This window comes from Lampris incognitus, chromosome 2 (assembly GCF_029633865.1).
Source record: "Lampris incognitus isolate fLamInc1 chromosome 2, fLamInc1.hap2, whole genome shotgun sequence".
Lineage (NCBI taxonomy): Eukaryota > Metazoa > Chordata > Actinopteri > Lampriformes > Lampridae > Lampris > Lampris incognitus.
The window spans coordinates 104,707,272-104,730,760 of NC_079212.1; the positions used below are offsets into that span (position 1 = coordinate 104,707,272).

At 42.5% G+C, this 23,489-nt stretch overlaps 1 protein-coding gene across 1 annotated transcript in view; it reads right to left on the reverse strand.

Annotated features, from left to right (window-relative positions):
- Positions 1-3,543: 3,543 nt before the first annotated feature.
- Positions 3,544-23,489, reverse strand: part of fam83c (family with sequence similarity 83 member C) — a 37,405-nt gene continuing 17,459 nt past the window's right edge. Inside the window, 5 exon segments of the mRNA XM_056301023.1 lie at positions 3,544-8,753; positions 9,350-9,589; positions 17,849-17,973; positions 23,366-23,455; positions 23,457-23,489. Coding sequence (XP_056156998.1) covers positions 7,934-8,753; positions 9,350-9,589; positions 17,849-17,973; positions 23,366-23,455; positions 23,457-23,489 — 1,308 coding nt within the window. The 3' untranslated portion in view covers positions 3,544-7,933.

The following is a 23,489-nucleotide window of genomic DNA, read 5'->3' on the forward strand; positions in this document are numbered from 1 at the left end:
TGCTATACAATAAAATCTGATTGATTGATAAGTATTTTATACCATCTATGATATATCAACATCCCTGCTGAACAATTTAACTATACAGCAAAGATAAGGTAGAATTGCCTCATGGTCTCCCCGATCCTGGCAGAGGGGCATGAATGGAGCTCTCTTCCTCCTTAACGACCACCCTCAATAAGGGGTCTTTGAGCAAGGCACGTAATGTACCAAAATGCTATAGTAAAGCTACTCGGTGCACAACAGTAGGGGACTGTAGTTGTGCTGAGATGGCTCCAAGAGGCTAGCGATGACTGCAGCGCCAATGGTGCGTATGTGTGTGGACGCATAACTACGTAAATGTAGAAAGACAATGTCGAATCTGGATTCAAACCTGTGACTTAGCGAGCATAATTTCCCACAGCACTGCAAGCACAGCACAAATCTTCCAAAAAACAAGCTCAACCCTATCCCAGAAAGTTGGATCAATTCATCTGGACACAACGATTATTGAGAGAAACGTTTCACCACTCATCTAAGTGACCTCTTCAGTCTCAGCTGACTACAGGTATCCCCACCCTTATAAACAATACAGTGGCATAACAACCGAAACCAACAATCAGTTTCATATGAGAATTGCCGTGACCATAACTAGAGTTCCAATGGCCATGTGTACTATTCACAGAGGATTGGGGAATAGTTGCAATCATGGGATTGTAAGATGGCGACAGATGTACTCGTGTGTACTAAAGTTACAATGACCATGACTGACCGTCAGTCCAGCAGTCAGTTGAGACTGATGTAGTCACTGAGATGAGTGATGAAACGTTTTTTCTCAATAAACGTTGTGTCCTGATTAACTGATTCACCTTTCTGGGATTTCCTTACCTGGGTTATTGAGCATGCATCACCACAATCTCAGCCCTTCCGTGTGGATGAGGAAAGGGTTCTCTATTTTCCTGCTTCACCATCAGATTATCTAACAACAGACAGCAGTCAAGACTGAAACATGACTACTGAGGCTAGGGTTACCCCGTCTGCCATATAAACTGCCTACAGACACACACATCCCTGCAACCCAGTGGGGTTTACATTCTGTGTCATCATGTTTCTGCAAGTTCTCACTGTAAACTCAAATACTTAAGTGACCTTTTGGTAGTGTAGGTGCAACATGGTTGGGGGAATGTCTTCTCTATTTTGAGTCGGGGGGGATTCAGGTTTATGCTCACTGTTTTTCAAAGAAAACCAATCAGACCTTAATTTGGTTAGAATAGATAGGCTAGCATTGACTGGAATTTTGCGATTTGTTGGACACCTCATTTTAGAGCACCTCTTAATGTTAGCAACCCGCACACTGCATTATACAGGCTATTTAGGGTTGTGTACAGTACACACCAGAAATAACCATGAACTTAATCTAAATAAAGCCCCATAGCCATAACACTATAGTGGCCTAACAGCAGCCTCTTCATTGCCAAACCAGTTTTATGTCCACATTGCCACTTAGTGTGGATGAATTTATTCCCGGTGCCCCACAGCACCATGTTTTTTTTTTCATTTTAATTTGGCCATGCCCTGTTGACTGAGTCATGTAATAATGATCTATTAGCCTAGAACCTCAATTTAATGCACACCTGTTTAAGTTAGCTGCAAGGAGTTTGTGTTTTTTGTTCACTGTGGGCACCTCTGCAGGGGGGGGGGGTAATGTTTTGCAGATGAATGACATCATTTCACATTTGCATCGCCCCTTGTAGAAAAGCTCTACATTCATCCTCTCGTGTGTGTGTTTTGAAGAGAAGAGTGGGAGATATACTGGTGTTTTGAGGAAAATAGGTATTTGCAACATATACAGTGATGAGGAATTGCATGTACGTATCTCTGATTATGGCTGTGTATCCTGTGCATGCTGGGAATTGTTTTGCCAGATTTGGCTGGGACTCCGGCCCAGAGAAAAGCATTTGAAATCATTATACAGCAATATCTAATCTTCTTCCTGATGGTCTCATTTGCTTGTAATGGCCATGTGCATGAAAATTAAACCAGGGCTGATGAATGTGAAAAGCTCCTCGTTTGTAGCAGCTATAAGCAAGCTACCCCGGCTGTCTGGCCGGGATACAGAGCCCATCTGGGTCCCAGTCTTCACCAAAGTGGACGCAGCCCGCTCAGTGCAGACTGTCACCCTGCCAGGCCTTAAACAACCAGGAGGTAACCAGTAAACCTGTGACTGTGACTACCAAAGAAAGACAAAGGGCAAAACGGTAACTAAGGCTACAAAGCAAGTCATTAATTTTCCTGCTGTGTGGCTCAGGTTGTCAAGGGATTTAAAGGCCATTCCAGAGAGGGTGGTGTGGAGTTTTGTGAAAATAAACAACTGCCTGGGCCGACATGGGACCGGCACACTAAAACAGAAGGAGCAGCAATCATGGCATATTACATTTTCTATCTTGTTGTCTTGGCTTCCCAGAAATAGAACTGTAACCTTAGAGCTTTTCCCCTGAATGATAAATTACTGCCTTTTGTTGACCATCTTTTTTAAGGACTCCAGGAAGAGTCATTCTGCTATGGACCTTTTTTTTTTTTTTTTTAGTATTTGTCCATCTGTCCTTGGAGTTTCTAAAACTTTTACATTGTTCGTGTTTCTGAACTTCCTGCTCCTGATATTTCGTAGTCCACAAATAGCCCTGACACAGCCATTGGGCTGAATTTCCTCACAGGAAGGTGTGACGTGATGGAGTCAGAGGGCAAGACACTGAATTACATCATGAAAAGTAACCTGTTGGCCTAAACATGGTCTGTAAAGGATCTTGCGCTGCTGACCTACATCTGACAGCTGGATAGGAGGTAGTCAATAATCCATCCTACTGGCCCATAGCCATGCACAAGACCAAAATATGGGTGTCACTTGTTGAACTCTAACAAGTGGGGCAGTCTGCAGTTAAAGGTTCAATCTGCAATTAATGCATGCACTTCTGTCGTCGTTTTGGTCAGACTTCGTAAACAATGTCAGCATTATTACGTGTGAATGAGAAAACCAGCTAATTCCATATTGTTTTCAATTCCTTTTGAGGCTTTCCATTGTCGCCGCCTCTCAAAAAAATTCAAAATGTTGATCCGATGGTGAGATATGTCATGTTTATTGATGCCAGAAGAGCTCTTGTGTTGCCACAATACTCCACATGGCCATGGTGACACATGCCATAATGGACTGTACCTTTGAATTGTTACATTGTTACACAATTTGAAATAACAATGGATGATTATGAATCGTGTAAATGCGACTAAGGACACTCCCTGCTGGAATGAGATCCACCCTTGCTTCTTCCCCCCGGGATGTAAAAATAGCCCCAAAGCAATCTATTCTGGTTGTCCTGATGTAGACACTTCTGTTGAAATGCACATTTAAAACTTGCATTTACATGCCAGCTGCAGTTTAATTAGATGAGTCCAGCAATCACATTCACTATTAAGTTTTAATACAATTCCAGCTAAAATCAAGATCACCACCAACCTCACCTGTCATTATCATTATTAGCACATGCATACAATTTATCACACTGGTTCCCAATCAAAAAGAATCTTTATTACATAATTGTGTAGTTTTGTAACACTGTTAGTAATGCATAATAGCCCTTTTTACAGTTAGCACTGGCTTACAAACTTTCAAACATAAAAGCAAACCAACTCTGTAAATCTATTTTCTGTAACTTCTGTCAATATTTACAGTGCAATGCAACAGCTTCAGCTATCATAGAAATCCCTTTTTCATCTGTGTACTTTGTCAGCAAGTGACCTTTTTCCACAGGACTAGTTTGGTAAACTCCAACTGTGTATTTTTCTCAGCAGTCATGTCAAACACTGAGTACAATCTTGTAAACAAAACAGTGCTGTGAAATATGATTTTTATGCTACAAAGGGCCAGTTGAAGTCGACTTGAATACAGCTAATAAGAAAACAAAATTATACCAGAGTGCAGCGGCAGCTGCTGTGTGACTGTTCAAGGATGCAACACAGGAGAGAGAGATAAAATAAAGAGGGGACTACCATCATTTATTATCATGGCGTCCCAACCTTCCTTTCCTCTCCCCCTCTTTCTCCTCAAATATACCCATCCAGTTACCCCACTCTTCCGAGTTGTCCTGGTTACTGCTCCACCCCCTCTGCCGATCCGGAGAGGGATGCAGATCACCACATGCCTCCTCTGATACTTGTGGAGTCACCAGCTGCTTCTTTTCACCTGACAGTGAGGAGTTTCACCAGGGGGACGTAGCGCACGGGAGGATCATGCTATTCCCCCCAGGTTTCCCTCCCCCCTGAACAGGCGTCCCGACCAACCAGAGGAGGCGCTAGTGCAGCGACCAGGACACGTACCCACATCTGGCTTCCCACCTGCAGACACAGCCAATTGTGTCTGTTAGGATACCTGATCAAGCCGGAGGTAACACAGGGATTTGAACCGGCGATCCCTGTATTTGCAGGCAACGGAATATGCTACCAGGACACGCCCCCCCTTCCTCTTTCTCATGTGGATATTAATGCCTTGTTTTGGAGACCCAGGATTGGGTTTTCACATTATAAAAGCATTGAAATATTTTTATGATTCATAGTGTAAAGGTGAGTTTATAAGTTTGTAACATTTAAAAACAAACTCTACAGTGCTGCACGCTGGTCAGAGAAAGAGATCTGATCAGGATTTCAGTCAACTCGGTTTCACTTTAACGAAGCCCATTCACTTTGCACTGAGGGCAACTATGTCCCCTGTATGTAATAGCGCTGAACATCCACTCTTAGTTTGCTATGTCCATGCAATATATCAGATGGGTACACAGCCCACCAACCGATAGAAACCGGGACATAATAACCGTGTCTGTAATGGTATCAAGAGTTAAAGTTTAATTTCACATTCTGCAGAAATAACCATCATGTAAAAAACGAAAAGCAGATGGTAACAAGTCAGTTCAGTAGCCAAGTGTTTCTTTAGGAACGACCCAAAATCCTGACATTAAGTCAGTGGTTGAAATATACATATAAACAAATATATTACAGAGACAAACACAATGAAGTGACTTCATGTGCTTAATTTGTCTAATATTGGACAAAAGGACAGTCTTTTTGTAGAATATTCTGTAACAAATGCTAAGTTGGCCATTATTACAGTATAACAAAGTCACCAAACCAATTTGATTCCATAATGACTAAAAAAGTAAATAATATAGTATACATCTAGTAAAATTGGTCTTTGTCAACCATTATTGCTTACAGTACATACTATCAGCGGTAAACATCTGTTCTCTACAAGAAGATAATGATTGTATTGGAAAACCAGGTTTGAGACATGGAGAGAAACAACGACAGAAAATATACCCTTTGCTGACTGTAAAGCACATTTTTTTAACAAATTAATCATATGAAGTGCCCCCCCCCAAGTTTAATGTAGAATTATCTATACAACTGTAAAAGAAAACCTGAGGGGTAGTGAATGTTTTTTCTTGCTATCGTATCCATCCTACAAACTCTACAGTGAAATATTTTACACGTGCCGCTGTACCACAGCTCCTCCGCACTGCAAAGTGTAACTGCAGTTCTTGAGAAACTGCGGAAATGATAAAGACTGGATTCACAATGTGGTGGGATCTGCAGTAGACACCACTGTAAACCAGTGGCATAACCCAAATGATGACACCTATGCAAATGAATATCCTAAACAGGAATAAGGTTCTTCTGTATCTTATTCAATGATGGCAAGCAATATGAATAAAACACAAATGTGCAAATTTGGGGGGTGAGAAATTAGCTAATGTTTCTTCATAAAAACATTATTGTAAATGGTGAAGAAATGTCTAAAGGGCACCATAAGCTGTAAGATGTTAAAATTTTGACCAACCCTATGACAAACAACACCTTTTCATACACCATTTCCTGTGCATTTGTGTCCCAGAGCTCTCACCTCCTCTACATTAAAAATGATCAGCAGCACTGATCGATCTCCTCTGCAGACATCCGTTTCTTTTGAGGGACAGACTACAACATGAAGTGTTGCCTATACATCGCAGCTTTTTCACTTTTTTTTTTTTTTTACTGTTCATTAAGACAATTCTGTAGGACCACAGGATCATTGATATGGTAGCATAACATCTTACTATGAAGACCGCCAACTGGGATGACAGCGGTATTGAACCTAAATGCACTTCACCGTCGACAGGTGTGTTTGGTTGAGGGCTGTAGTGTGACTGTAAACGTGCAGGATGACCAAGGCACATGGTGACGCATATTACACCAGCAGCTCTCGTTCGTCCCCACAACGCTTCCTAACTACTAAAGCTTTTCTGTTAGTCATGCTCTGCTGTGGTGTCAGGTGTAAAAGCTCTGCGGTTAGACTGCCTGGACATCTGATACGGAGAGCCAGCACGCCACGTCACGCTGCAGGAGTGTTAAAGGTACATTGCACTCAAATGAAGAGGAAAGAAAAGCAAATAAGTTAGTAAGGCCAGAGTAGGAGAGAGAAAGGTAGACTGGGAAATGCAGACTAGCCTCCAGGTTGCGTTCATTCCCTCGACCTCCATTTCTCTCTTCTCTCAGGTTTGATCTCTCTGAGGAGATCTGTTGACATGGTAGTTTACAGGGGTCTCATTTATGAAAAAATAAATCATTGATTTCACACAATAATTTCCAACAATGAAAAAACGGACATCTCCATAACCTTAAACCATTCACAACTTCAGCATAAAATACACCAAATAACTGGGGAATAAAGTGAAAGAAGGATAATTGAAGGCTGTATTGTAAAAAAAAAATGTGGGTATTAATGTGATTTCATCTCACATTAAGTCATAAAATCTTTTTTTTTATATCCACAGAAAATGGGATCGTTTCACAACAATGGAAATTATTTCTCAAAACAAAAAAAAAAGTTTTTAAGTAAAACCGCATTTTCGGGCTCATAAGATCAAATTACTGGCTACAGGAGCAAGGGAGGGTTCAATCTTCCTTACTTTAGGACCCAACTACACATGACACATCTCCTAAACACAATCAACCACCTTAAAAAAAAACCAAAAAAAACCCCACCAATAATTGTTGGCTTATGAGGAAAACGTAGTATGCAACCCAAGTAAAGTTTAGAGCACTCACTTTGAAGCAGTTACATGAAAGAGGAACCACATGCCTGTTGTATTTGTATGGTTTCTGGCACCGGTGACAGAGCAACATGTTTTATAGTCCCAGAGACAAACTGATGAATATCTCTTGACTCAAGCGTTGAAGAAGTTCTCCAACTCCCTTGTATGAACAATGGCGTAAATGCAGCTTAACTATGCATAATTGTGCGCACACACACACACACACACACACACGCACATGCGCACGCTACCAGAACTGTGAGGGGGCCGGGGACTCAGACTCGAGGCACCGGCCGTGTTCCATGTGAACCGACACAGCGGCTTGATAACACAGCTGATTTGTTGGAAAGCAGCCGTAGTATGACAGACTTGTCCCCGCTGCTGCGGTGTATATCAAAGGGTATCAGTAATGCAATGTCACCCAGAGCTCTGTTTTTCAGAAAGGACACATTCGTTTGACTTTTTTTTTTTTGCCCTTTGGTTTTCTCGAACAATATTACAATATTAATTTTTCATTGCAGATGAAAAAAGGTAATGATGAAACAGTACATACAGTATGCTTCAGATTTGCACTAACGTTAAAACGAAGCAAGACATGCTCGATAAAGTGTGACATACTTTTGTTTGTCTTTTTCCAACAAAATGAAATAGTCCTCCACTTTCCTGGCAGTTGTTCTTTAATTCAGAGTGGCTGGATGACTTTGTGGACTTTATCCTGTGTCCACAGCATTCTCCTTTCATTGAAAAATGTTCATTTGTATGAAAGTCGATACATTTTTGTCCTTTTACTCCACAAGACGTGAGAGCAGAACAATTTGATTCAACTCAATTTCCTCAGCTCAGTTACCACTTTTCAGCTCAAAGCGGCTGTACACCTGCTTTGACTTCATCTTGTTGTAGTGGTTCACCAGGTCCAGTTTGCTGTGGCCCAGCGTCATTCGCTTCTGGTCCTGCCGGTTCATCAATACAACCGGAGAAGTGGGTGGCGGGGGGCTCTGCTGGCTCTCAGGCTCTGTTTGAGAGAGGTCTGGACCGCTCCAGGGTAGGGTAGTTTGGGGGGGCGACTTCCTGTAGGTGTTGGAGTCCTTGTCTTTGCTGGAGGGGGGCAGGAAGAGGTCTGTGAGTTTGTTGAGGAAAGGGCTGGAGGTAGTCCTCTGCTTGGGAGTGAGTTTGTCTTCTGGTGTGGGGGACTGAGTCTTGGTGGTCTGGTATGTGCTGGGGGTGCTGGGATTTGTTCCAGCGTTGTGAAACACATTGGGTTTGCTGTTGTACAAACCCAACCCTTGAAACTTGGAAGTGGTGCCGCCCACATTAGCCCGCAGGAAGTCTGCCGGATTGGATTTGGGCCACTCTATGCCTATTGACTGGCCAAAAGGCGAAACAGGGCTTAGATCAGTTCCTCCGTTTAGGGTGACGTGGGTACCTGGTGGGGTTTGATTCTGAGGTGTAGGGGTTTGCCCGCCTCCTCTTTCCCTCTCTCCTCCTCCTCTCCTCTCAGGACTAAGATGAGAGTTGTTGTTTGGCTCCTTCTTCTCGTTACCGTGTGTGACCTTGTAGACCGTGTTAGGGGTCATTCCAGGCGCAGCCTTCACACTGGACATGCTGCTGCTCGACTGGCTGCTGGAGTTCTCAGAACACACTCTTTCCCGCTCCCTTTGCCTTGGGAAACAGATGCAGAGTGAACTATCACAATAAACTCTTTTCAGTCATAACAGCCTTTGAATGCGATGACAGGAAACAACAACCATTATGTTGATGTTGACACAGCCATTTTTGTTCTGAACGATCCTGATAGAAAAGAACAGCAGGGGTCCATGTGCTTCTTTTTTATGGGGAGGGGATTCCCCCCCCCTTTTCTCCCCAATTGTATCCAGCCAATTACCCACTCTTCCAAGCCATCCCGGTTGCCTTTTGCCAAGCCACACACACACACACACACACACACACACACACACACACACACACACACACACACACACACACACCATTCTGCCACCTCCAAGCCCCCTTTAGCAAACAGTCTAGAGAAAAAGCCATACCGCTCATGTTGCCGCTGCTGATCTTACATAAACACAAACATTCTCAGACACTTGCACACACATACATGTACCCCCCCCAACAAACACACACAAAACCAATTAAAAGCATATGTCCTTCAGAAGACTACAGACATGATTTTTACCAGAAGGGTCATTTTAATTGACCTCTGAAGTAGGACAAAAAAAAAATCCCTTTACCCGATTCCAGCTTCTTACCTATCGGAGAACACATTCAAGCCCATTCCTGGTAGGCCTAAGCCCATGGTCAAGGCAGGTGCCGTCACGACTGGGTACGAGGAGTAGTAGGGCGGGCCCTCATCCTCTGGGTTATAGAAACAGTCGATTATCTGGGAGTCGGCGTACAGACAGCGAAACTCTCGGTCAAAGCTGTCTGTTATGCGGCCCGAAAAATGCATCACCATGTTGCTGTGCACCTGAGCAGACAACCAGGTGAAACTGAAGAGAAATAGGGAGATGGGGAAGAGAAGCAGGAAGAGACATACAAAGACAGCATGTTAGTATAGTAAATCATATATACATTAAGTGCAGTCTGTGCTGACCTGGTATGAAAAAGCAGGAAAGCTGTTCATTTTAGCAAGGCTTTGCAGAGATGGTAACCAAACTTGTTTTTTTCCCCCCTTGATCTCCCCAATCACCCCACCCCTCCGAGCCATCCCAGTCACTGCTTCACCCCCTCTGCCAATCCGGGGAGGGCTGCAGACTACCACATGCCTCCTCCGATACATGTGGAGCCACCAGCTGCTTCTTTTCACCTGACAGTGAGGAGTTTCGCCAGGGAGACGCAGTGTGTGGGAGGATCACGCTATTCCCCCCAGTTCCCCCTCCCCCCCAACAGGCGCCCCGACTGACCAGAGGAGGTGCAAGTGCAGCAACCAGGGCACATACCCACATCCAGCTTCCCACCAACAGACACGGCCAATTGTGTCTGTAGGGACGCCCAACCAAGCTGGAGGTAACATGGGGATTCGAACCGGTGAGCCCCATGTTGGTAGGCAACAAAACCGACTGCTACACCATCCGGATGCCCACCAAACTTGTTTTTTTGTTTTTTAGAAAAATCTTCATGCCTCAAGGGTCTTTGCTGGGTCTCCTATCAGCGGTCTGCACTACATTACTATACAGTTTTATATTTTTATATGAAAAATAGACTGTATGTACTATACATAGTCCTTAATTCTGAGGGACATGTACACTACCGTTCAAAAGTTTGGGATCACCCAAACAATTTTGTGTTTTCCATGAAAAGTCACACTTATTCACCACCATATGTTGTGAAATGAATAGAAAATAGAGTCAAGACATTGACAAGGTTAGAAATAATGATTTGTATTTGAAATAAGATTTTTTTTACATCAAACTTTGCTTTCGTCAAAGAATCCTCCATTTGCAGCAATTACAGCATTGCAGACCTTTGGCATTCTAGCTGTTAATTTGTTGAGGTAATCTGGAGAAATTGCACCCCACGCTTCCAGAAGCAGCTCCCACAAGTTGGATTGGTTGGATGGGCACTTCTTTGAGCAGATTGAGTTTCTGGAGCATCACATTTGTGGGGTCAATTAAACGCTCAAAATGGCCAGAAAAAGAGAACTTTCATCTGAAACTCGACAGTCTATTCTTGTTCTTAGAAATGAAGGCTATTCCATGCGAGAAATTGCTAAGAAATTGAAGATTTCCTACACCGGTGTGTACTACTCCCTTCAGAGGACAGCACAAACAGGCTCTAACCAGAGTAGAAAAAGAAGTGGGAGGCCGCGTTGCACAACTGAGCAAGAAGATAAGTGCATTAGAGTCTCTAGTTTGAGAAACAGACGCCTCACAGGTCCCCAACTGGCATCTTCATTAAATAGTACCTGTTAGAGCCTGTTTGTGCTGTCCTCTGAAGGGAGTAGTACACACCGGTGTAGGAAATCTTCAATTTCTTAGCAATTTCTCGCATGGAATAGCCTTCATTTCTAAGAACAAGAATAGACTGTCGAGTTTCAGATGAAAGTTCTCTTTTTCTGGCCATTTTGAGCGTTTAATTGACCCCACAAATGTGATGCTCCAGAAACTCAATCTGCTCAAAGAAGTGCCCATCCAACCAATCCAACTTGTGGGAGCTGCTTCTGGAAGCGTGGGGTGCAATTTCTCCAGATTACCTCAACAAATTAACAGCTAGAATGCCAAAGGTCTGCAATGCTGTAATTGCTGCAAATGGAGGATTCTTTGACGAAAGCAAAGTTTGATGTAAAAAAATCTTATTTCAAATACAAATCATTATTTCTAACCTTGTCAATGTCTTGACTCTATTTTCTATTCATTTCACAACATATGGTGGTGAATAAGTGTGACTTTTCATGGAAAACACAAAATTGTTTGGGTGATCCCAAACTTTTGAACGGTAGTGTATGTGAATTATTTCAAATGTGTGGCTAACCATCATCAAAGACAGGATATGACATCACCGATAATGGGGATGGGCATCTTCAAACAATACAAAGTGTGTAAATAAACATATGAACGTAAATCATAAATATATATAATGTAAACCTTACATGACTCAAAGGTGTGCTGGCAGTTCTGCCTTACAAATTTCCACACTGCACCATGGCATGACTTGAAATGTGCTTTAAAAAAAAAAGTATGAAGTATACTTGAAACCTCTTAGCTGTGCTTGTGTATTTACTCCACTTCAGTCTCTTGCTGATAAAAATCTCAAATCATCCTGGATTCTGTTTTAACAACTTCCTGGTCAAATACGATCACTGTGATGACTCATCATATGTTTAAATTTACTTACCATTCACTCCTCATTTATCCTACTGGGTTAGAGATACGTATGAGACTTAAAAGTACCGAGTTGTCCTGAATGTAATATAACACCCAGGGGCGTGTGACACACAGCAATTGAACTCGTTCCTGGAAGAAATAACTCATAATTAGAGAGCTATTTAGCTCTCATCGGGTCACAGGCAGACCTACTCTACTGTGCAAACACACGCTGTGCAGCAACTTCATCCTATATTACAGGTGTATTTGAGCTGTGGAAGATTTGAATTGTCAACAGTGAGAAAACTTTAATCATTTAGAAACATTAAAGACATGTTGGGTTATGAGTGACGTGGCGAACTGCGAGTTGTGTTTTCCAACAGTAAAAGGTAAAACGTTCGACACTCTTTTTTTGAATACAATTTGACTAACCGGTGGCGCAACTTTTATCTCCGTTAACTCAGTCGCTGTTTAATTAAGCCTATTTGCTTCCACAAATTTCACCACAGACGTCAAGAAATCTCCCTCACAGTTCATCCGAGAACACTTAAAAGATGTCATAAAGCATATTCTAAATACTTTAACAAGGCAAGAGAAGTGTAGTCATGCCTGCAATAAGGCGGTATTAGATAGTCAAAACTAACACCACTTTACTACCAAAGTCATAACTGTTGTATTTTGCGAGACTCATATTTCCCATTAGGAAGCTTGTGGTCAGATTTGAATAGGAGTGTTACAGAGCGTGACCTTGAACATCCAACATGACAGTTAAGAATTTGGCTAATGAAAGAAATGGAGTCAGTTTTTCCAGATATCAAAGCTGTGAGCTTTTTGGGACTGGAAATATTGGTCTGCCTGATTTTATCTTATGTTTCTATATAGTGTTTCCTTTGAGTGTAAAGATGAGAAGATAACACAGGTCTACGAGGCAAGGGAATGAATACATGCTGTTTCCCTTTTCAGCTGAGATATTAAAGTGTTAAAACTATGATATCCATTACCAGGCATTGGATTTCCAGATTTACAACAACTTTTAAGATAATATGGGATAGATATCTTAAACTGCGATAACTCCCTTCTCGAACATTTGCCTTGACTTTAGCAACTTAACTCAGACCTCGCCCATGCGTTCCACAACGAGTGTTGTTTGACATCTGTCCGCCCAAACTGCATACCTCTCAGCCCATTGGTTGCCACACAGAAGTACTGTATGAAACCCATGTAGAAACTCATTACCACGGTAAACTGGTTCTTCCGAATTCATCAAATCAAGGAGAGTGGCAGCCTGTTTATCTCATCTATATCTATGTATTCCCATGTAAATATAGAATCATATATAGGCACAGGCTCCGCTGACTAATAACAATATCATGTAGCTGTACATCAAACAAGTCATTTACAATTTATAGTCATAACCCACAACCATCTCATATTCCATCTTACAACCATATGTTCCTTAAACAGGAGAAATACTTTACGAAGGGGGTAAAACAAGTTCCACTTCCCCTACAATACACTTTCCACTTCTCTCAGCAATGTTCAAGAGACAATTTTTTTTTGTGGGGGGGGGGTTCCTCCCTTTTTCTCCCCAATTGTATCTGTCCAATTATCCCACTCTGCCAAGCTTTCCCGGTCGCTGCTCCACCCCCTCTGCTGAGCCGGGGAGGGCTGCAGACTAATACATGTGGGGTCGGTCACCAGCCACTTCTTTTCACCTGACAGTGGGGAGTTTCATCAGGGGACGTATCACATAGGAGGATCACGCTATTCCCCCAGTTCCCCCTCCCCCACGAGCAGGCACCCTGACTGACCAGTGGAGGCGCTAGCGCAGCGACCAGGATACATACCCACATCCAGCTTCCCACCTGCAGACACGGCCAATTGTGTCCGTAGGGACACCCGAGCAAGCCGGAGGTACCACGGGGATTTGAACCAGGATCCTCATGTTGGTAGGCAACAGAATAGACCGCTATGCTACCCAGACACCTTAAGAGACAATATTTTGAAAATGAGCAGAATGAGGAAGATCACTCAATGGGTCACAGGAAGACTCTGAACTCAAGAAAACTATTTGGTGAAAACCATTTGGAAAAAAAAATGGAAAAGAACTCGCCTCTTTGGCAGATGTTTTCACTTATTCAAATAAAATTAAGATAGCGAGACTAAGTGCCAACTCAAACGACAGATAAAAGGAGAATGATGGATGGCAAAGAGGAGTGACCAGAGGTGGGGAGTTGCAGAGGTGGTGCACCCAAATCAGGAGGGGAATGACTGGATGGTTACTGGAGCACACCTGACCAAATTATCCAGTCAAGAGTTGTTAGCACTGGTATGCCTTTTAATAAAGTGTGAACCAATCTGGAATAAAAATGTTGTTAAAATCATATTTATACAAACTTGTCATGAACTTAAATGTCCATCATATTATAGGGTGGCAAGGTGATATATTGATTAGAAAGACCATTCTAAGGGTAAAGCTTCTGTGCTGGCAAGCATCCGCCCTCACTCTTTCCAGAGTAGAAAGATGATGACATGGGGGGGGGGGCGTCCGGGTAGCGTAGCAGTCTATTCTGTTGCCTACCAAAACGGGGCTCGCCAGTTCGAATCCCTGTGTTACCTCCAGCTTGGTCACGTGTCCCTACAGACACAATTTGCCCTGTCTAATAGTGGGAAGCTGGATGTGGGTATGTGTCCTGGTCGCTGCATTAGTGCCTCCTCTGGTCGGTCGGGGCACCGGTTCAGAGGGGAGGGGGAGCTGGGGGGAATAGCATGATCCTTCCACGCGCTATGTCCCCCTGGCGAAACTCCTCACTGTCAGGTGAAAAGAAGCAGCTGGCAACTCCACATGTATCAGAGGTATGTGGTAGTCTACAGCCCTCCCCGGATCGGCAGAGGGGGTGGAGCAGCGACTGGGATGGCTTGGAGGAGTGGGGTAATTGGCCATGTACAATTGGGGAGAAAAAAGGGGAAAAATCCAAAGGAAAAAAAAAGAAAGCTGATGACGTGTTACCAGCAACACATTTGACTCAGTTCCAATTGCAATGCCAGTTTTTGTCACTGTTGCTGACATATAATTATCAATATTGACAAGTCATGACAATAGAAACCAACCTAGTGATATAAAACATACACAGTGACACAGTAGTATCGCACAATTACTCACAATCCCATTCATTCCCATGAAGACTCATTTGTTCACCATAAACTAATGGTTGTGGACTGTAGGAGGACTTCAGTCCAACTCCTGACAGAAAGGTGCAGTTCATTGTGATACTAAAAGTATTGATAAGCATCCAGAGGCAAGTCGATTTTCTCTGCAGCGAAACAAATTCTGTTTACATTCAGCCTCTAACTAATCACTTTGCCATTACAATAGGTTATGACCAGTAGCAATGCTAACCCTTACCCTGCTCTACCTAGAAAGCACCCGGAGGTGCAACATGCATCTCCACAATGCAAAGTTGTACAAAGCATACCAGCGACCAAACAGCTGGGCTGAACATGTCAAACTATAAATCGATTTTTTATGGTGCTTTGTTAAACTCAACCTCACTTCGTGTGCCAGTGGAAACTCCATAAAATGAGACCAACTTCATTAACCCAAGCCACATCCATGTCCAAACAGTGTATTAAAAAGTAAAGGCTGAAAAATGCAGCCATCACTGCTTCCAATTGTCTCTGTCACTCTTCATCTGTCACTCATTTTTTTCCTCCTCTTCCACCCCCCTGACATTAAGCCGTTAAAATCCCTAGAGTGTTGCAACACCATTTCTCTAGCAGTTCCAATATGACAACCAAGAGCACACAAATACAGTTTTGCCCATGCTAGTATGCACGCTCACGCACACGCTCACGCACACACACACACACACACACACACACACACACACACACACACACACACACACACACACACACACACACACACACACACACACACCTCTGTGGGAGAGGAACACAAGTACAGCTCAACAAAATGGAGGGGGATAGAAAAAGAGAGAGAGAGAGACAGAGAAAGAGAGAGCGAGAGAGAGCAGAGGAAGAGGTCTATTCAAAGTATGGGCTTCACTGTCAAAGCAACTAGAAGCGGTGTTTCCACAAGTTTTCAACTTCTAACCTCCATATTTGTTCCAGATTTTATATCGTGACTAGGATTTGAAAACTCTGGTTGGCGTCCAGTAGGATGTATTGTGTGGAGAATACAAGTGTCAGCTAGGCCTCATTACACTATAGGAAAACATAATGTGATCACCAAACACCCAAAATGCCCAATGGGATATGCTACAACATATAATGGAGACATTTATCTGGGTGACAGTCATTTAGCCGTGCATTTATTTGGTCAGAGGCAGCCAGTGCACAGTCATGTCATGTGATAATGCAATGAGCCCCACACACACACAAAAAACAGAAATTAACTCTGCTTGCCACAAGAGAGGTGGGGTCCTTGCAAATAGGTGCAAGGACACAGGCAGTTCTAAACTGAGAAAAGCAAAGCAGTGCTCACATTCACAACCATGCTGCCTACACCATTCCTATTTTGCTCTTTTAATGCCATCTTTAATTGTGAAACCTACTTGCATTTGTGATTTTTATCATTGACTGTTAATTTTTAAAGCGTAAATGAATGATTTTAGCTTGTTTAGTTGTGTACTACAGTTATCACTACTGATATTTAACAGAGTTAGCTATTATTGCACATTGTGCTCATGACTTTGACAGAGAGGACATTTTTATTGCATGATATAACTCAATGTAATATATTGGCATGCTCCACCTTGTTTTTATTTCTTGCACGGTTTGGTCATAATATTGTTCCGAGTCTGCTTGCTTAGGCAAATTAATATTCCTCTCTGCATTAATGAAGTTTATGTTATCGTCTCATCTCTGATTAGTATTTATATCCTCTCTCTCACACTTTCCAGACCTGAGACATACATATGCAACAGTGGAACATATATTTTATATTGTGCTATGTTCACGGTGGCATTGTAGCTTGACTTATGTTCATGAGGCAGTAAAAAGGAACTTGAACAACGCAACAAGCTGGAAATACGAGGGTGGAGAGAACAAGAAGTCTTGCCTGTGTAGGAACAGAAGTTGCATAAACTCCCCTGAAACAACTCAAGTCCTCTACAGAAAAATCATTAAAAAGTGACATTGCTGGTCTCCTCTCGTTTATGTTGCCATATACTGCTCACGGATGATGCCTTTTACACTGGGTTCTTGTTTAGTGTCAGTGTGTCCCCTCCCAAGCTAAAGAGCGCGTAGCTGTAATTAAGGTTGCGCAACGCTAACCCTCAAAACAGTTTTAAATAACGAAAATAACTCTTGGTTAACAGTAGCAGTTGGCCAGCTGCACAAGGCGAGCATTGTACAGAGCACCATGAGCTCATTCACACAGAGAAATTTGCAAACTCATAAAGGTGCAGGGCCTTGCTGTTTCCAATTGTTCCTAATCCGCTAAATGTCATACAAGTCCTTCTTATCAGGAAGAATGCAAACTAAATGCCACGTTGCTAAATGGAAGTTCATTGGCTCTCTCTTCATCAAACACACTGCTTTTTATATAGAGGGTATTTTTTTTCTTTTCTTTTCTTTTGTTTTTGATACATGACTAATTTAAACCCTGAAGGAAGATTTGCTTTTTGCTTACATCCCCTCCACAGGAAGGTCAAAGCACAGGGTTTACCACAAGACATAACCTTGGGAACCAGCAGAGATTTCATGTCTTTCAAAAGGGCATTTCAGCCAAGTAAATATCTGCAGTCACAGGAGCTTGAACCTGAGTCTTGCAGCAGAAGGTTGAAACACAATGTGGTGTGTAGTTGTGCTTGTGTGTTGAGAGACTGTGTGGGTGCATGTGCACCCATCAGCATTAAGCGTTAGCTTGAGTGGGTGTATCTGTGCTTGTCTGTGCTAATTTGTGCATTCTTCCCCTCTCACCTGTAGGATCCTGCAATGACTTCTTCACAGTCTATGATCATAAACTTCTCCTTGACTTGACCAGTGAACTTCTTCCCGCTCTTGGTGCAGTAGGTGTCCCCACATACACTGCGGATACGCATGTTCTGAAAAACCGTAAACAAAACAACAACTATTACATGTAGAACACAAATACATGTTTTCCAACAACAAACACACACACACACACACACACACACACACACACACACACACACACACGTGATGGCATGAGCCATCCACTTTAACTGTGGCCTGAGTTACATGCCTGTTTACAAGGCACATTGTCTGTGTTTACCCAGATACATTTACACATGTCTTGGAACAACCTTTTCGGCCACAAAATCGGACCCTTGTGTTGATGGAGCCCCCTACTTCTTCCTCTGCTGACATTGCTTGTGGTACAGTAAATCATATCTTCCAATTCTGAAAACATTGTGATAGTTTGGTTTTCAAGCCATCTGAAATATTATGAAATTAAAAAAAAAAAAAAAACTATATGATGTTTGGTTCCAACAACTTCAGAAACCCGTCAGACCAAGGCACATCTTCCTCCATTCCCTTCCTCTCAGCCACTCTCCTCAGGTATGCACTACAATGACAGTGTAGAAATTGCTGGTGATGAATGACTATTGCTCTGCCAAGTTTATAAGTATCAGGTTTGACATGATTGCATTAATATGTTGTTCAACTCGCATGACAATACCCAAGAACAATTACAACAAATGGCAGTATGGAAAGAATTGGCAGTGAGGCTCAAGATTGGTGTAACCATTAATGAGCAAGAGACAAAGCCCTACTGGAAGCTGAGAGGACGTGTCGGAGAGACATGCCGACTTGGCCTTTTGCAATCATACACACACAGTAAGGAACCTAGCACAATGGGGAAAATAGAGAAACAATCCATCAAATTAGGACCTTCTTTTAAAAGAGGTCTGACTTGAGGTACAATCTGAATAATGAAAGCTTATCAGCTGCTCACACCAGTTAACTTGGCAAACACATCTAAGACGAGCCCATTCAGTACATCCATGATAAAATCATATCAGAAATTGTACTTGAGGTCTTTTTCTTCTTCCGGCTGTTCCCATTAGGGGTAACCACAGCGGATCATCTGTTTCCATCTCTTCCTGATTTCTGCATTTTCCTGTCATGCCAGCCACCTGCATGTCCTCTCTCACCACATCCATAAACCTCCTCTTTGGCCTTCCTCTTTTCCTCTTCCCCGGCAGCATCCTTCTCCCAATATACCCAGCATCTCTCCTCCACACATGTCCAAGCCATCTCAATCTTGCTTCTCTTGCTTTGTCTCCAAACCGTCCAACCTGAGCGGTCCCTCTAATATAATCTTTCCTAATCCTGTCTTTCTTCGTCACTCCCGATGAAAATCTTAACATCTTCAACTCTGCCACCTCCAGCTCTGCCTCCTGTCTTTCCATCAGTGCCACTGTCTCCAAACCATACAACATAGAAAAAAGAGTTGCATCAGGAAGGGCATCCGGCATAAAACCTTTGCCAAATCAAATATGCAGATCATAAATAAGAAACTGTACTTGAGATCAAACGCTCTAAATACTGCTCCCTCGTGTTAGACTGCACTCCAGATATCAGCCACACAAAGCAGCAGTCAGCACTGCTTAGAGCTGTGGCAGTCCAAGACTATCCCCAAATTAAAGTGCACCATATGGGGCTCTTCGATGCAGACAAGTCCTCAGCTCAAAGTTTGGCCACACTGATTTTAAAGCATTTGGAGGATCTAACACATGTCAGGCTAGTGTGCTGAGAGAGAGAAAAAAATCAAGGGCTCTATTTATGTATTTTACGATTTTGCCTTGGGCACCAAATGGGTCAGAACTGCCATTGCACACACATACATGCACATTGTCATACATTTACACTTCTGCAAATAGGCTGGCTTACATTCATAAAGGGGAGGCAGAAATCAGGCAGAAAGGGTGGGAGTGAGCAAAGCCTGAGGTTCGAAAATCTACATCATCATCTGGGAAAATATCAATAAATTAACAAAAATACATCTTAAGAGAGGGTAATAAAACATCAAAGAACAAATAGTAAAGGCACCACCGTACACTTTAACCTCTGACAACAGCACTGAACACTGACAGCAAAATGACACCATTACAAACAAGGGAACAAACAAGCTCTTATGCTAGCAAGTGTGTGGATTTTAGCTGCATGCTTAAAAGTACAAAAACATTGAACAGACACAAAAAATAAGGGCAAATTGGGTGCTTGGGATTAAAAACGACATGAAAAACACATAACACAGCCTCACCTAATAGCTTCTAGATACAGATACAGAGTTAAGAGTCTTCTTCTTCTCCGTTTCTCAGGGGTCGCCACGGCGGATTTTAGAATTTCCAGTGGTACCCTGCGAGGGCACAGCACCAATGGCAGCCACTGTTAACCTGTTAACTGTTAACCTGGTCCTTGACCTATCCGGTATGGAGCCTCGACCGATCCAGTATGGTCTTACAGATACCGAGTTAAGATACAAGTTAATTTAGATACAGAGTGAAGAGTAATGGTTCTTAAACGTGTGACTAAAGTGTCAGTTTTAGTCAATATTTTGCATAGTTGGTGAATGAAACCAGATTGAAGTGTGAACTGTTTTTCAAGGGACCCTATAGACCCTCCTTGAGGATTCCCACATATCCGCAGAAAATAGGTTGTCACTTAACTTTAATTATGAAAAAAACCCCAAAATAACTAGGAAAATTATCCTATTTAAAAGGCCCATTCTTGCAGATGTTTCCTCCACACAGATACTATAGAGAGTTAAAAAAAAAAAATCTGCACACAATGGGACCAAAAGTTGGGGTCCATGGCCTATTGTGCATCTGACACCTCTGACCTGTGAACATTTCATGATTATTATAATAAAAGCCAAACAAAGGCCAACAGAAGTAAACTAACTGCTTGATTGATAAATTCAGAGCAGGAGCTTCCTCATTTGTTGACCCCGACTTATCAATTAAAATAATGAAACTTTCACTCTTTGATAGAGTAAAAGTGGATGACTAGGAATGCTTTAAAGTGTATAAGTGAGTTTGTGCTTAAGGGCAGAGAGCATGCCAAGACAAATATTTCAAGATGTATTACATAAACTGTCACCCTGTCTCTATCACTCTACCGCTCCCTCCTTCCTACTCTGTCCTTCTCTCTCTTTTCTTCCTTCCATCCATTTGCACTCTCCACCATTTCCTGACATAGATGTTGTTGAAATAAATTGGTACGCGTTCACCTGCACACACACACACACACACACACACACACACACACACACACACACACACACACACACACACACTACATCCCATAGATATCAACACAAACGTTAGCAAACTATCAATCATCTCAAGGACGCTTTCTACTCACTGTCCCACACCACATATACTCTGTAGCCACACACAAATACACACATACACTACCGTTCAAAAGTTTGGGATCACCCAAACAATTTTGTGTTTTCCATGAAAAGTCACACTTATTCACCACCATATGTTGTGAAATGAATAGAAAATAGAGTCAAGACATTGACAAGGTTAGAAATAATGATTTGTATTTGAAATAAGATTTTTTTTACATCAAACTTTGCTTTCGTCAAAGAATCCTCCATTTGCAGCAATTACAGCATTGCAGACCTTTGGCATTCTAGCTGTTAATTTGTTGAGGTAATCTGGAGAAATTGCACCCCACGCTTCCAGAAGCAGCTCCCACAAGTTGGATTGGTTGGATGGGCACTTCTTTGAGCAGATTGAGTTTCTGGAGCATCACATTTGTGGGGTCAATTAAACGCTCAAAATGGCCAGAAAAAGAGAACTTTCATCTGAAACTCGACAGTCTATTCTTGTTCTTAGAAATGAAGGCTATTCCATGCGAGAAATTGCTAAGAAATTGAAGATTTCCTACACCGGTGTGTACTACTCCCTTCAGAGGACAGCACAAACAGGCTCTAACAGGTACTATTTAATGAAGATGCCAGTTGGGGACCTGTGAGGCGTCTGTTTCTCAAACTAGAGACTCTAATGCACTTATCTTCTTGCTCAGTTGTGCAACGCGGCCTCCCACTTCTTTTTCTACTCTGGTTAGAGCCTGTTTGTGCTGTCCTCTGAAGGGAGTAGTACACACCGGTGTAGGAAATCTTCAATTTCTTAGCAATTTCTCGCATGGAATAGCCTTCATTTCTAAGAACAAGAATAGACTGTCGAGTTTCAGATGAAAGTTCTCTTTTTCTGGCCATTTTGAGCGTTTAATTGACCCCACAAATGTGATGCTCCAGAAACTCAATCTGCTCAAAGAAGTGCCCATCCAACCAATCCAACTTGTGGGAGCTGCTTCTGGAAGCGTGGGGTGCAATTTCTCCAGATTACCTCAACAAATTAACAGCTAGAATGCCAAAGGTCTGCAATGCTGTAATTGCTGCAAATGGAGGATTCTTTGACGAAAGCAAAGTTTGATGTAAAAAAAATCTTATTTCAAATACAAATCATTATTTCTAACCTTGTCAATGTCTTGACTCTATTTTCTATTCATTTCACAACATATGGTGGTGAATAAGTGTGACTTTTCATGGAAAACACAAAATTGTTTGGGTGATCCCAAACTTTTGAACGGTAGTGTATACACACACATGCACACTGTCTAACAGTACAGTCTCACTCACAGCCTAGTGGGAATTCTAGATATCGGTGAACCCTTACATGTCAGTAAGGAAAAAAGGCCATCGCTTTCATCAGGCACACACACATACATAATACATACACAAACGCACACATATAAATAGGCCAAGAAAAATACCTTTTAATCCACATAATTTATTGTTGTTTTTGTTCATCATCATCATCGTGACAATCACATACTTTGTTAATCCCTGCATGCCCCACTACAGGTGGATCAGAATTTAGGAAGTGCTACACCACAGTACATTTGGAGCTGGTGGATATTCTGCGTCTTACTCAAGGACACTTCAGCAAGTCAGATGCTGACATCACAGGATAAGCTTACACAAAAGAGCAGAACTGCTAAAGGAAAAGAGGACAACTGCCACTTGGTTGGTAGAGTACCTACACAAACATGTAACTAGTTTCAAATACCTCTCTCTCTCTCTCTCTCTCTCTCTCTCTCTCTCTCTCTCTCTCTCTCTCTCTCTCTCTCTCTCTCTCTCTCTCTCTCTCTCTCTCTCTCTCTCTCTCTCTCTCTCTCTCTCTCTCTCACACACACACACACACACACACACACACACACCGAAAACAAACCAAACAACTTCAAAGGCACCACTCCAACACAAACGTATTTGAGCTAACACATTTGAAACAACACATACAGTCTCCAGTTCAGAGGTGTGAGATCAGAATGTTGAGGGTGAAGCAGCTATATGTCCCTCTCCAACACACACACACACACATAGACACACAAACATACACATAGACACACACACACACACACACACACGCCTAATGTCTCTCTGTCTTTACTTACGCTCAAGTGTGAGTTCTGCACATCGAGTGCGGAACACATGTCAGTGAAGTAGGTGAGATTCTTCTCATCTAGCAGGATGTAGACAGGGACCCCTGCGTTTGTTGGACGCCTCCATAAGATCACA